This window comes from Pan troglodytes, chromosome 5, assembly GCF_028858775.2.
Source record: "Pan troglodytes isolate AG18354 chromosome 5, NHGRI_mPanTro3-v2.0_pri, whole genome shotgun sequence".
Taxonomy (NCBI): domain Eukaryota; kingdom Metazoa; phylum Chordata; class Mammalia; order Primates; family Hominidae; genus Pan; species Pan troglodytes.
This window is the reverse complement of record NC_072403.2, coordinates 69,281,868-69,296,645: the sequence shown is the minus strand read 5'-3', so window position 1 is coordinate 69,296,645 and position 14,778 is coordinate 69,281,868. Positions and strand designations below refer to the sequence as shown.

General features: G+C 38.8%; 2 protein-coding genes across 3 annotated transcripts; both read right to left on the bottom strand.

The window, feature by feature from the left end:
* Positions 1 to 3,997: 3,997 nt before the first annotated feature.
* PTP4A1 (protein tyrosine phosphatase 4A1) lies at positions 3,998 to 12,799 on the bottom strand. Of its 2 annotated transcripts, NM_001246639.1 has the most exon segments (6): positions 3,998 to 5,392; positions 5,891 to 5,965; positions 6,194 to 6,324; positions 6,687 to 6,779; positions 8,435 to 8,984; positions 12,712 to 12,799. In NM_001246639.1, coding segments are annotated over 5 exon segments (522 nt in total). In that variant the 5' UTR covers positions 8,540 to 8,984; positions 12,712 to 12,799; the 3' UTR covers positions 3,998 to 5,274.
* On the bottom strand, positions 8,431 to 12,952 carry LOC134810311 (uncharacterized). The gene is made up of 2 exons (XM_063813131.1): positions 12,712 to 12,952; positions 8,431 to 8,984 (listed from the first exon to the last, which is right to left on the bottom strand). Exons 1-2 carry the CDS (start codon positions 12,748 to 12,750, stop codon positions 8,889 to 8,891), a joined length of 135 nt encoding a protein of 44 aa, XP_063669201.1. The 5' UTR covers positions 12,751 to 12,952; the 3' UTR covers positions 8,431 to 8,888.
* Between the last annotated feature and the right edge of the window lie 1,826 nt (positions 12,953 to 14,778).

The window sequence follows — 14,778 nt, the reverse complement described above, 5'->3', positions numbered from 1 at the left end:
ATTGATTTGCATATGTTAAACCAGCCTTGCGTCCCAGGGATAAAGCCAACTAGATCGTGGAGGATAAACTTTTTTTTTTTTTGAGGATAAGCTTTTTGATGTGCTGCTGGATTCAGTTTGCCAGTATTTTATTGAGGATTTTTACATCAATGTTCGTCAGGTATATTGGCCTGAAATTCTTTTTTTCTTGTTTCTCTATTAAATGTTTAATTATCCACTGTGAGTGAACAATCTGTCTTCTTCTGGGACACTGATTGATACAATGGATAAATACAATATTGTTCTCTTGGAAAGATTAAAAATTCACACCAGCATATTAAAGGCTCTAATATTGCAGTAAATAATGTCTAAGTTAGCCCAGTGTTTGCCAAACTTATTCATGAGACCATTTCTCTAATATACCTAAGAATATCCCTTGAAAATATTTGATTATAAAATTTCTTTGCTTAAAAACCACAAAACCGGCCGGGCACGGTGGCTCACGCCTGTAATCCCAGCACTTTGGGAGGCCGAGGCGGGTGGATCACGAAGTCAGGAAATGAGACCACCCTGGCTAACACGTTGAAACCCCATCTCTATTAAAAACAAACAAACAAACAAAAACCCCACAAAACCAAACTTGGCCGAGCGCAGTGGCTCACTCTTGTAATTGTAGCGCTTTGGGAGGCCAAGGCAGGCAGATCACTTGAGCTCAGGAATTTGAGACCAGCCTGGGCAACATGGCGTAACCCCTTTTCTACTACAAATACAAAAGCTAGCCAGGTGTGGCGGTGCACACCTGTAGTCCCCAGCTACTCAGGAGGCTGAGGTAGGAGTATCGCTTGAACCCAGGTGGTTGAAGCTGCAGTGAGCCAAGATTGTACCACTGCACTCCAGCCTGGGTGACAAGTGAGATCCTGTCTCAAAAAAGAAAAAAAGTAAATGCAGTACTAATCTAAACACACACACACACACACACACACACACACAACCAAACTTAATGGTTTATATTCTTGATGACTATTGTCAATCCTTGTAAGCAGCTAATTGTTTTGTGCTGTGTATGAAATATCGATTTCCTTATGGTCAATTGAGGTGTATAAGCTTAAAGCTATTAGTCATAGCATTGACTTGTCCCAAGTGGCTGTACTTTTTATATTTAGTTTTTGTGATTCCAAATTTGTCTCGTTATCAGGCTTACAAGTGTATCTTAATTGCTACCCATGTGCTTCTCAACTTTAGTGCCTGAATTTCATGACATCTATTTTGGCTGCCTGGAAACTTTAACCCCTTATGTTGGGCATTTCAGTTATGTAAAACGTTGCTGTGGATGTACTCTTTTAAACCCTGAGGTGGAGGTGATTAATTCTGTGTAGTTCTGGCCTTTCAGCATGTGATAGAAATGCACTTCTGAGTTAAGTGACATGTATGATTTCTTAGTCAAGCTTTTAATCACCGTGAGACACTCTAAATCCCTTTTTGCCTTCTGTCACAGCTAGGTTTCTCCTAAAAATACAAAATTCCTGTATTAAAAATACAAAATTGGCCGAGTGTGGTAGCGCATGCCTGTAATCCCAGCTACTTGGGAGGCTGAGGCAGGAGAATCACTTGAACCCAGGAGGTGGAGGTTGCGGTGAGCCAAGATCAGGCCATTGCACTGCAGCTTGGGAAACAGCAAAACTCCATCTCAAAACAAAAAACAAAGTCATGCATATTCATTTACATAACTGTGTGGTGTAGTGGACCAGCTCAAACACAGGTTTGAATCCCTGACTTCTACCACTTATTAGCTAGTCCCCTATCTGGAGGCTCAAATCCCTTACTGTAAAATTGGGACAAGACTGTTGGAAGGGAATCAAATTATAAAAATTACCTGAAAATAAAATCATTAATAAATGATCAATGCTATCAATTTATTAACTGGTTACTGCGGCAATATATATAATTATAAAATCACCATCAATCCTTTCATTCATACATTAACACATATCACTGGTTTAATTCATTGAAGGCAAATACAAGTTTTTCCCTTACTTTCCTTCCAAGATTCCACTTAGGCTGGTTACCCCAAAGGTAATGGAGAAACATTAAATGTCACTTTTAAACCACTTTTAAACCAGTCTTTAATTTTCAATTCAGGTGTGAGGCACATATATACACACAAACATATTAATTTAAGGAAGCAAGAATGTAGAATATTAACATGTATGGCAGACACTACTTCATGTATTTTGTTTAAAACTTAACTTTGAAATAACTTCATTGTTTACATGTAAAAGAAAAATATTCACTTATACTTCCACTTCCCTTTAAAGTATTCTCAAATTATATTTCTTGAAACTCCAATAGAAAGCATTCTCTCTTAATCATGGCAACGGGTCGGGTACTCATTGGTGACCAAAATCTGGTGACACCATCTTTTATGTTCTTTGCCATATTCTTAAATGCCTGGCAAACAGTAGATATTTACCAGATGAATATGACATTAAAAAAATAAATTTCAAGAGATTGAGATTCTTTAGCCAAGTTGAGGGACTACATCATTTTGAAGCACTCTAGAAGGGGGATGTGATTAAATGTGACTGCATGCCTGGGCTGGCTGCTTCTAGGTATAGAGCTGTGTTAAGGCGTGGGAATAGGAGAGCAATGCCCTAGGGAAAAGAGGGCACTAGGGGAAACAATGGTTGCAGTGCACTGCAGAATGACCAATGGCACCTACTTCCAGAGTTTTCCTTCAACTAAAAAGAGATGGCATTTTCTTATGATTCAGTAACCGCATTACTTACATCAACATTATGGTTTCTATAGACAAGCCTAGGTAACTAGCCTCTATTTACATCATCCCATTAAGGGTATCCAAACCCAAGTAACCAAATTTTAGAACACCATCAGATAGTTTCCTGCATTCAAGACTTCAACTCATAACTCTTTGAACTCTTATTAGATATAAGGAATCTAAGATGTATTATAGGCATTCCTATAATTAGCCATATTTACAAGATACAAAATATTTGGATAAAAAGCAAATTTCATCACATCGTATAATGTACAGATAAGGTTTATAAAGTAAATTAATTTATTTTTAGCACCATATATACAATCCAAACACTGCAAATTAATTTCTTTTCAAACTCAAAAGATAGTTTTCATTAATCATGATGGCACATCCTCTCTCTCAATAAATGCAAATGCTGTTTTATGGGCTGTGTGGTAATAGTTTAACATTTAGTAATTGATTATATAAAATTATGTTCTCAAGACTAGGCTGCATTTCCCTTAAAAAAAAAAAAAGCTCAGGTTAAAAATTAGCCAAAAATTTGTGATTACTATCACAAATAATCCAAGATTTAAATAACCAAGGGCCTCCAGAGGCCCCTGTTCTTCCTTTTGCCCTGTCTAAAATCCAATGGAATATATTAAGTGTTAAACTGGTATGAAGAGGTGGAACTAAATTCTTTGAAACACAAGGTGGAGTATCACTTTTTAAACTTTGAGTCCTTTACATTTATAACTGCTATTCAAAAAAAATTAGACAAAGACATCTAGATTTAGATTAACATGATCAAAGGGATTATTGTGGACCATTAAAGGAAACTTAACATTAAGCCTTCATGTACCAAATACTAATATTTAAATTAATTTCAAAATCTATAAAGGTATTTAATTATTAATTTGCAAAGGAGAAAACTCAGGCTCAGAAGTTGCACAAAACCATGAACTAGTGGAACTGAGCTTTACAAACCAAGGCTGTCCTCTACTATACATTATTTCTCCTCAGTACACAATAATAAATTGGTTCAAAATTATCTAGACCTTTAAAAAGTATATAATGGAAAGTGCTTTTAGTATTAAAGTTTTCATGAATGACCCTAACAAATTTTGTCTAAAAGTTTACTAAAACGCTGACATCATTTATAATCCTTCATTTATTTGTAAAAAGATGAGGACACACATTAAGTGAAGTGCAATTCATTTTGTTTTCTACAAAATAAGTTAATTTTAAGCAAACCAATCTCAATGATGATAAATGCATGTCATTATTTATTTAGATGTTTCAGCTCTCGCACTAAGTTTTTACAAGCTGGTGAACACTGACAAAATTATTTCTCCCACAGAACTATAACCACACATCCCCAGACAGTATAAATATATGGTTGAACTAACATTAATACACATCACCATTTTATCAATTACATAATAAAACAAATTGTCAAGTATCCAAATATTAAGTTACACAGCTCAAAAGGCATATAAAATATTAGATGTCTGCTCAATTCATTAGCAGAAACCCACTTCTTTTTTTGCAAGAGAGGTTGGGAAGGAAAAAAAAAATCACACTTTCAAACAAAAATAAGTTGGTAAACACACTTCTGATAAGTATGGGGAAAAAATTACAAGAATTTCAGGAAGTTTATGATTACAATAACAAAGCATCTCTACCTTTTAAAAAAATATTTTACTAAATTAAAGAGCATATTCTACATGTTTGCACAAGACAAAGGCAACATTTTGCTAAAAATAATTAATAGCCCCCTCCCATTCTTTTCTCAGGCCCTCCCTGTTAAGTTGCACCTCAGAGTGCAAACATTAAATTAATGTAAGGCTTTTTTGTCTGAAGACATTAAAGACATGTGCTTCTGTACAACGTAGATTTTCAAAATGGAGGTTTTTTTAATACAGCACAAAGTGAGATACATGGAAACACATTAAATAATCACTGTAAGACTTGGTAAAAAAAAATCAATGGTTAAGCAAACCTGACGTATATTGGTATGAATGTGGGAGATGTAAACATAAAGTGAGCAGGCAAATAACCATGTAGGCCCTACTTTCAATGTTTGAAATGATTGAAGGAATAAACCACATAAGGTCTAGTGTTCATAGTTCCTGGGATTTTAGTTCTGTATGGTACTAAAAATACACAAGTATTGTGCTGGGTATTTTGGCACCTAATCTTCCTAAATTTCTTATGTATTGATAAGATTCTGGCATGGGAATAGATTTAAACAAGTCATAACTCAATACTGCATGATTTGGGGAAAGGTCAATTGATACAAATGACAAGCACATTTTATATGCTGACAGCAAGAATCTTTTGCCAAGTATCCAAATAGGTTGACTGTAACCCAAATACAGAGGTTGCCAAATCTGTCTAGCTTGAGGCCTGGTAAAACTGCCTTTCAATACTCCTATGGAAGCTTCATTAGACTTACTAAGCCAACATGTTGGCTAATATGTATAACAAATTAGGCCCTATCTCAAGTTCCACTTCCAGTAGCATTAGGCACCCCAATTTTATTGAATGCAACAGTTGTTTCTATGACCGTTGGAATCTTTGAAACGCAGCCGCATTTTAGGACGATACTTCTCCAAATACAGAAGTTGCTTGCTGTTAAAAGCTCCACGCCGCTTTCTGGGAGGAGAAAAAAAAAAAAAAAATGAAACAAGGCAAAAGCCCCCTACAGTAATATTTAGTGTCTTATAGACAACCATCACCTCTCTTGTGGCAATTTATCTTTTGATTAATTAGGCTGTGACCTGATGCAGAAAGGAATATGAAGAGGCACATCAGTGTAAATGGAAAAAATCATAAAAAGTTAATTTTCTTTATATCTTTGTTTGAGTATTGGTTACAACAGTCGACTCACAAATCCATTTACACGTAAGTCCACGAAAAGACAAAACTAATTTATAGTGAAGTCAGAAGTTGCCTCTGGTAGCAGGAAAGATGACTACAAAAGCCACAAAGGCATGTTCTACAGCACTCAAAATTAAGATCTTGATTTCCTGGTTTTAATACTATCTCAAAAAATAATCACAATGATTAAATGGGCTATTAGACTATTAAACTCACTGACACTCAACAAGGAAATGAAAGAGAGTGCAAATGAAAAGAGAATCCATTACTTACTGTCTTATGAATTGTACTGCATCTTCATATTTCATTCCACCTTCAATTAATGCTAGGGCAACAAGTACTGGAGCTCTGGTGAGGTAAGAATTTTGATAAATAGTTTTTTCAAAATCAGATCTTTGTAAATTTATTTCTCCAAACATTCCCCAACTCAGAAGTATTATCTACCACCCTTCCTATTTAAGTAATACCTATGACAAATGTTGACTTTATATTAAAAAATTATAAGAATTTTTCAAGTTTCTGTATTTTCATTATCAATAGATTTTTACCTAGAATCAAATTGATAAATTCATTTACCTCCCAAGGCCTGCAACGCAATGAACAGCAATACAACAACCAGGTTCTTCACGAAACTTAATTTTCACAAGACTTAACCAGTCATCAACAATCTGGTTGGATGGTGGTGCACCATCATCAAAAGGCCAATCCTAAGTCAGAAGAATATTTAAACATTTTAGATCATTATATAAACACTGTAGTAATAATTCTAAATTTCTAACATGGAAATGTTTTCAAAAGCATTCCCATTTTAATGTTTAATCACATCTTATTAAACCCTGTTGTCTACCAAATGTGACTAAATGCTCAATCTTTACAAAAATGTTTCACAACTTCAAATCCTTGCTTAGCTTTTCACCTTTATTTAGAAATTAAGATTCTGCACAATAATATTTGTTTTTAGCTTTTTGAGGTCTATTTATGACTTAAATAGATATTTATTTGAATTTACTATTTGAATAAACTTTTGTAGCACAGCACCATAAACCCATAAGAACTGTTAAATACTTACAAGAACATGGATACCTTCTTTCTCCACAAGAGTAGTGTCATAAGTTGCTTCACATACTCTTACTATTGTGGTAACTCCATACTTCTTAAGTTCCTGGATAAAACGTACATTAAAAAAATCTTAATGTTTAACCACATCACTATAACTCAACATTTTATATTCTGATCATCTCTGATCAGTAAGTATGCTGGTTAACAGAAAATCATTTAAAGAATGCTAGAATCTATTTATGTTTAACACAAAAGCAAATTTTGTTTTAAGTGACAATGCTAGAATATAAAAAGAAAAGTGAATATTAAATACCATACATATTTTTAATAAACTGGAAAAGTTTTCCTTCTTTTGTTTAAATTGTGTGCCCCCTTCATACACTGAAGTTGTTTACAGTCATGGTAATACCGGATTGGGATGAAACATTAACCAAAAGGGGCTAGCAGCAATGCAGACAAAGGTAAATGTAACTAAAGGCATTATTTATAACTAATCGGGTAATCTGACTTCACTCAATTATACTCACTCCTTAAACTTTACTCATTTAAAATACATTGAATGAAGTCTTAACTACAGTAAAAAAGCCCACATACCATTTAAAACTACAGGCTTCAAAATGCATTATTACTAATTATAACTCTCCTGACATTTTTTATATATATGGTAATAAAAATTATATATTTATATATAATTTTATAAATTATATATATTTAGTATATATAATATACTATAATATATACTTATATATATACTAATAGCATATATATACTAATAGTATAGAGTATATATAGTATATATACTAATACATATTATATACTATATATTATATATTAGTATATATATAATATATAGTAATAAAAATTAAAGTACCATTAAAGTATTTCCCAGCCAGGCGTGGTGGCTCATGCCTGTAATCCCAGCACTTCTGAGAGGACGAGATAGGTGGATCACCTGAGGTCAGGAGTTCGAGACCAGCCTGGCCAATATGGTGAAACTACGTCTAAAAATACAAAAATTAGCTGGGCAAGGTGGCGTACGCCTGTTGTCTCAGCTACTTGGGAGGCCGAGGCAGGAGAATTGCTTGAACCCCGGGAGGCAGAGGTTGCAGTGGGCTGAGATCATGCCACTGCACTCCAGCCTGGGTGACAGAACGAGACTCCGTCTCAAAAAAAGGAAAAAAAAAGTATTTCCATTATGTTCTGAGAGGCCTATTTGCTATTTCTTAACAACTGTAGGTATTTATAAAATAAAACATGTGCACATCCCGATATACTATTCAGCATTCAATTCCTTTCTCCTAGTAAAAAGAGGCAGGTAGAGTTTTGGCTACATAGCTACCATTAGGAAGGAACAGAATTTGTAGTTGAAAATTGGATTCTAAGCATCAGATGGGGTTCAAGAAAAACCAACTCTGGTTTATGGCATTAGTCATTAGGTTAAGCAGATATATAAAAAATCCATAAATGGCAACCTTTCCCATGTAAATTTCTTACAAGGTAAGTAAGAGCTATACTGTTTTACTGTCCACATACCAATTCAAGCAAACTCAGGTACAAGAACTATTAACTCAAGCACATGCCCTTCTCAAAATGTATAAATATACCTCTAACATATAGAAGACATTGACATTTATTTCTGGGAACTGGAATTGTAGGTATACCATCTCATTTTTTCCAAAGTAGTTTTTATTTTGTTAGCTATAAGTCCCACTATTATATTGCAATCAATTTAAGCTACTAAAACATATCAAATCTTACCTCTATAAATTTGTTTAAGGTCGCATTGGTTGGATTGTGTGTAATAAGAAATCTCATGTTCTTGTATGTGACTTCCACAGGAGCTGGGCGGTTCATTCGAGCCATGTTAATTTAGTTAAAAAACACTCAATAGGGTTATGAAATAATTAAAAAAATTGAATACAGAAATGATGCAAAGAAACTGAAGTCTACTTCAATATACTCCACTTGAAATTCTCAGTGCTTTGAGTATGAAGTTGTAAGTAATGATAAATGAAATGAACCTCCTAACAAGAAGCAGCAATTCTTCAATCCAGTAATACTGAGGCCAACAGAAAAGAAGTGCACTGAGGTTTACCCCATCCAGGTCAGAACTCTTGTAAAATGCTCTGTGGATTTCAATTCAACACTTCTGTGTCCAGGATAACCACTCTTATGGGGGCTTCTTGGTGGAGCAGTAATCAGTTTCTACAGTTCACTTGTCTGCATAGAGGTCGTGCTGTGCCTGGCAGTAATCTCCACTGCCCTTCAGAAACTCCATAAATGTGTGACCAAGAACACCACAGAATTGCTGTTTAAAAGAAAAAGACAGAAAGAAGGAGAGAATAAGTTATTTTCCAATTCAAAAGAAACACATTAGGGTTTTACACTATTTAAGTTACACAACTATTTTTCTAAAGCAGGGCCTGAGCCGCTTCATCGACTTTTACTTGAATTGCAAAACTCAAGGGGTGAGTACAGATTAAATCAATCAGCATAAAACAAGCAGTCAGATAGATTAAACTGAAATCCATGATCTATTACCAAGATTCCTCAGAAAAAAAAACCAAACCCATTGTTACATTTTTGTGAAATTCATATATATATTCATATATATTCTATCTAGTTATATTCTCTCTATATATACTATCTATATATAATATATAATTATATGATTCTAGTAATTATCCCTTTCGATAGTTGTTTTCTTTACATTGTAATTACATACACTTTATGTTGATTTTTCCAACTAACAAAAACATTTTTACACATTAATACAAACTCCAGATAACTCTCAAGTTATTAGTCTTGCATAATTTACTTAACTTATAAACTGAAACATCTAAGTTCTTTTCCAACTTTATGCTTTTATATCCTTTTCTTAGACTGATATAAGTCCTTCTATATTTAGAATCTCACTTTATCCTTAACAATCTGTTATCATTCCTATTAAACTGAAGACGAGGAAAATGAGTCTCTGAAAATCAACTTGTTATGTGAAATACCATAAGAATGTATGCTTATGAATCTAAAAAGGAAACAACTCTCATTTATAACTGTAAAGAAAATATTCATAATTTTAATAATGTTCTTTTGTATTTTAAAACCAAAATTTCACATATACAACTCAAAACTGAAATCCAACTCAGAGAAGGCGGACAAAGGGATGTTGAAGGTGGAAGTGGCAGGTCTCAAAAGCAAGGTAACTACTGTAACCAATAAATATAAACAAATATGAATGTATTTATATTTTCTCTAAGTTCCCCCTTAAGAACTAAACCATTTTTATGCCAATATCAAACATTAAACCAATAGTCACAGCATATTTTTAAAATATGTACATGGAAGACACTGATGTTAATAATTAGTCTTCTTCCAAATAGTTTATAAGGTACCTGTGTACTCGGGAGTAAAGAGGGCACTAAGGAAAGTATTAATAACAGGTTAACAAGAGCAGTAATTCATAGTCACTGCCTCAAGCACTTCATGTGTACTCTCATTACCAAAAATGTTTTAACAAAAGGTTCCATTAGTTTCCATGCTTAAATTTAAGCATTTGAAGTCTTAAAATTAAAAATCAAACGATCTGCTCCCATTTCCATTTTACACCTTTAAATAGTCCCATGCTAGTTATAGTTTCTACAACTTTGCTAAATTTTGAAGAATAATTCTTATGATGATTACTGCAGAAAACATCAAGTCAAAAACCCAGTCTACTTTTCTGGTAAAACACAGAACTAGCATTAACAGTCATTTATCAAAAGGTCCCATAAGAAAGGTAACTTTCATTATCACAAGTTTGTTCAAACAAGCCCTCAGAGGTTACTTCACCTAGTTGGTCAGCAGGGTTAAAAAATTAAGTGTCTAAATTACAAAGCCATCACAGTTACAGTGAATACAGATTGTAGTAATCTGAAAATAATTTCATTATACTTTCACCGCAAATTCTAAATACTACCTCCGTAGAATAAAAAGTGTATTCTGACACTTTCCCAATGACATACAATGATCTTTAAAAGCTTTATAATGACTCATCACAGTATTCTAATTTCTAGGTATTACCTTTTTTTCAATTAAAAGCTAATTTGAGGCAGTATTTCACACCACTATTTCCATATTTAATAGCTAAAACTCCTGTCGGCTACAACGTAGTCTGGCCATATCCCTTCATGTAAGTAAGCACTTTCATCAGGAAGCAGAGAAAGAACTATATTAAGAATTCCCTTCCTGAAATGGTTATTTTTACTGAGTGGAGCCACCTAGTGGATGGGGGGACTCGTCTGTTAAAGCAGTGGTGACCACCGATAGCTTTCTGTTCCGCCCAAGACACTCCTCCATTCCCAATCTCCTACCCACAGGAAAAACTATCCATAATGGGGATTTTTTTTCCCTCCCACATATCAGTTGCATTATAATCACAATCATATACAAGAAGGGAGAGGAGGAAAGAGTAAACTCTGTGCAGAAGCTTAAATCATTATTATACTGCAGAGTCAAGCCAATTAATGTGTGTGTAACTCCTTTGTCACAAATAATTCGTTGTATAGTCTGTTCCACATCTATTTAGGTCTTAGGGCACCTAAGAAAGCATGTGTAAAATGCTGCTCACTCTTGGGAATGATTTAGTTTTCTAGTTTTCAACTGACTAACAGGAAGCACTGCCTCAGGATCTAGATGTCGGGCAGGTCAACAGTTCCAATCGTTGTGTAAATAACTTAATACTCGTGGACTGGTAGGGGGCTCCGCGGACAGAAGATAAAAAACCCTCAGAATTCTGGCTCTGGTTGGCTACTGCTGCCACAAACCAACAGGAGGCAACAACATATTACACCACAGAGTTCAGGAATAGTTCTAAACAGTCCCCGATTAAAAGGCGCCATCCAGGGCCCTTCCAAAATTGGCAGGGGAAATGTATGCTGGTGCCCGGACAGGAAGTCCTTCGCGTCAGTGTAACTAACAGTAGCCCTGTCAGTTTCCAAGACGCTCCGAACCAGGCCATTTCTCGACGACTGGCCCAGAGAAAGGACAAGACTAGACTTGTTCCCATTATCACGAGCCCGAGGTGGGGCGATAAATCCGGAACAGCTCGAATTACCAGGTGGAGCCTGGGAGGAGGGCGGGGCGGACGGCCGAAGTTCTCACCTAGCAGAACCCCACTCTGGCCCGGGCAGGGGTGCAGCTCGCGGAATGCCCCCGAGGGCCGCCGCCCCGCGCACGCGGCTGTGTGCGCCCGAGCACGCCCGCTGCGCCCCCTCTCCGCGCCGCAATCACGGGTTCGCGCCGCGCCTTCAGTCAGGCGCGGGCGCCGAGGCCATTTTGTCTGAGGCTCGGGTCCCGGCCGTCGAGCACAAGAGTGTAGCTGCACCCAGTGGCTGTCCCGCGCCCACCCCGGAGCTCCGAGAAGCTCTGGAACCAGATCGTTACCACCCGTGCCTGGCTGTCCCGCCTACCCCACGCCCGCCCGGATCTGGAGGCGAACCCGCCACCGCCGCGCCCTCCCCGTATCCGGCTCCGCAGTGACACGCGCAGCCCTCGCCCCACCCCGGGCCACGTCTCCCCGCTCCCAGTGCAGCCACTCTCCTCCGGCCGAACAAAGAGGCCCCGGGACGCCGCGGAGCCTGCCATGCCCGGACGGGTCGCGCCAGACCAAAGGGCCAAGGGCGGAGGCGGCGGTCACAAAGCGGCTTTTGTGCCACCCACCCGGCCCGCTGCGGAAGCCGAAACTGCCCCCGGCCGCCGCAGAAGCCGGACCGCGCCGCCCCCGTCGCTCCGGGCTCGGGAGGGACTCAAAAGCCGGTGCCCCCGGCGGCCAACCGCCACCCTGCAGCCCCGAGGGGCCCGGCATCTGCCTCCGCACAGCCGGCCGCAATCGGCCGGCCACAGGGCCATAACCCGCCCGCTCCCACCCGGGACCCACCGGAACCGCAACCCGGGGCAACCTGGAGGAGACGCCGGGCTCCGAACAAAGGCGACAGCGGGGATAGGGGGGCCGGTCGTGGATTCCCAGCCCGAGAGGCGACGATGCGACGGCTACTCACAGGAATATGTTTACTCATTGAAGATTGTGGCCTAATCATACAGCCGGTCCCGAGGCGGCGGCGACACAGGCGGTGGCGGTGGCTGCAGGGCAGGAGGCGGCGGTGGTCGTGGCGGAGCGGCGGTGGCGGCGATGCAGGCGGCGGCGGGGGCACCAGACTCTACCATGCAGTGAGCGGCTCCGAGCAGAGCGCGTAGCCGAGCCGGCCCGCAGCCGAAGGAGCCAATACACGCGCCGAGGCGCCCTTGCGTCACAAGCCCTCCCTTTTATAGCCGGCGCGACGTGCAACCCTCCAGCCACCAATCGCGGTCTGGAACCGCGGGCCAGGAGACGACAGGCGGGGGCGGAGGCCCGCCCCCTCCGGACGTCACTCCGCGGCGGCCGCCGCCGGTGTGAACCGGTTGATGAATGGCTAAGCGCCGAGTCGGAGCATCCCCGGGGCGGGGGAGGGAAGGGGCTGCCGGGGGTGCTCCGGGATGCAGGAAGCCTGAAGTTAAGAAGGGGTGGGAGCGAGAGAGATTCCGATTTATCGACTGGAAGGAATCATGCTGCAAACCACGTTTCTCATAATTAAAACCATCCAGGAGTGCACACATGTCACATGAGGAGACTCGAAGTTTGCCTGAATCGTAAAATGCAATCCTTCTAGGGCTGGAACTGCGTCTCAGTGTCGAGCCTGCTTTCTACTGCCTTAACCACGGTCATCTTTGCCAGTGGTTTACCTTGGCACCTGGGCCCCGAGTACCTTCGTCATCAAATAATATTTATGTCGCAAGACCGCTGTACCCGGTGACTCAACACCTTGCATGCCACGGCCTTAGGCTTGGTCAAGATGAATTCTTGTCCCTGGGGGCGCTTTCAAGAGGGGAGAAACTTACCTTCGCAAAACTTAAGGCTATAGAAGATGGGGAGAGTATCTTTTGATGCAGACGAAGCCCTATGCTCCCTATATTCTTTTTTTGATCACGCCTCTCTATACTACGTACGCGTGCAACTGCAGTTGGCTCAATTGTGGCATTTCGAAATCACATGCATCCTTTGTACTGCTGCTCACTTGATATGTTGTCTCAGATAATGAAAGGTTAGGAAGTGCTTAAAGAAAGCGTTTTTAGAAATTAAGAATCCTCGGTTTTGTCAAGCACTGATGTAATTCTTTGCGTCAAAGCTAAAGCTCTTCTTTATGTTCGTTTTCAGTCCTCTTTTACTGACTTCATTATTTAAGCCCCTAAGAAGTAAAGTCTTATCGCAATTCTGTGGCATACAAGGGCAACTCTGTTATTTATAATCTGAAAACCCTTTCTCCTCAGCTCTGGAGAAGGAGTAAACAGGACCTTTACCTGCTTTTTAAGAACTCAGTTTTCCACTAACACTGAAGCCTTTTGTTTGTTATTTTCACCGAGTATGAGATTGGAGAGGGCTTTAGGGATCAAATTTTGTCCTCTTTCAGTGCCCTGCAGCATCTTAGGATTTATTAGAACTTCTATTTAGAGACTGGTTGTATAGTTATTCAACTTTCTTAACTCTGTAAGTAAAATAAGAACTTTAAAAAAACAAAAACAAACAAAAGCCTGGGCCAGACTTTCAAAGGAACAAAAACGATTCGTCATTTTGAAGAAAATGGCTCACCCTACGACACATTTTAATCCATTAAAATCAAGGAAAACTAGCACACTTGAGACATATGTCCCTTTACAAATAAATGATTTTAAAAAGTAAAGACTTTAAAATCTTAAATTCTAAGAAAATATAGAAAGCTTAAAAATCTTGGGTGGTAGGGGCAAAGCTAAGCAGGCTGGGGAACTCATGTCGAAAAAAAGGGACAGATTTCATATATAAGAACTAAAAACTTTTATATGGCAAAAGGCTTTTGACAAATGTCAATTTCACACTGGGGGAAATACTGGTGATACTTCATGGGTAGGGTTAATATAAAAAGCTTGGCCAATGTATATAATAGTGTAGTTAAAAAGCACATATTCAATCAGCCACTCTTACTCCACAAGTTGGTAAACACAGATAATTGGAATAGTGAAACTTTTTCATGTAATGGCATTTCAAAAAATACATT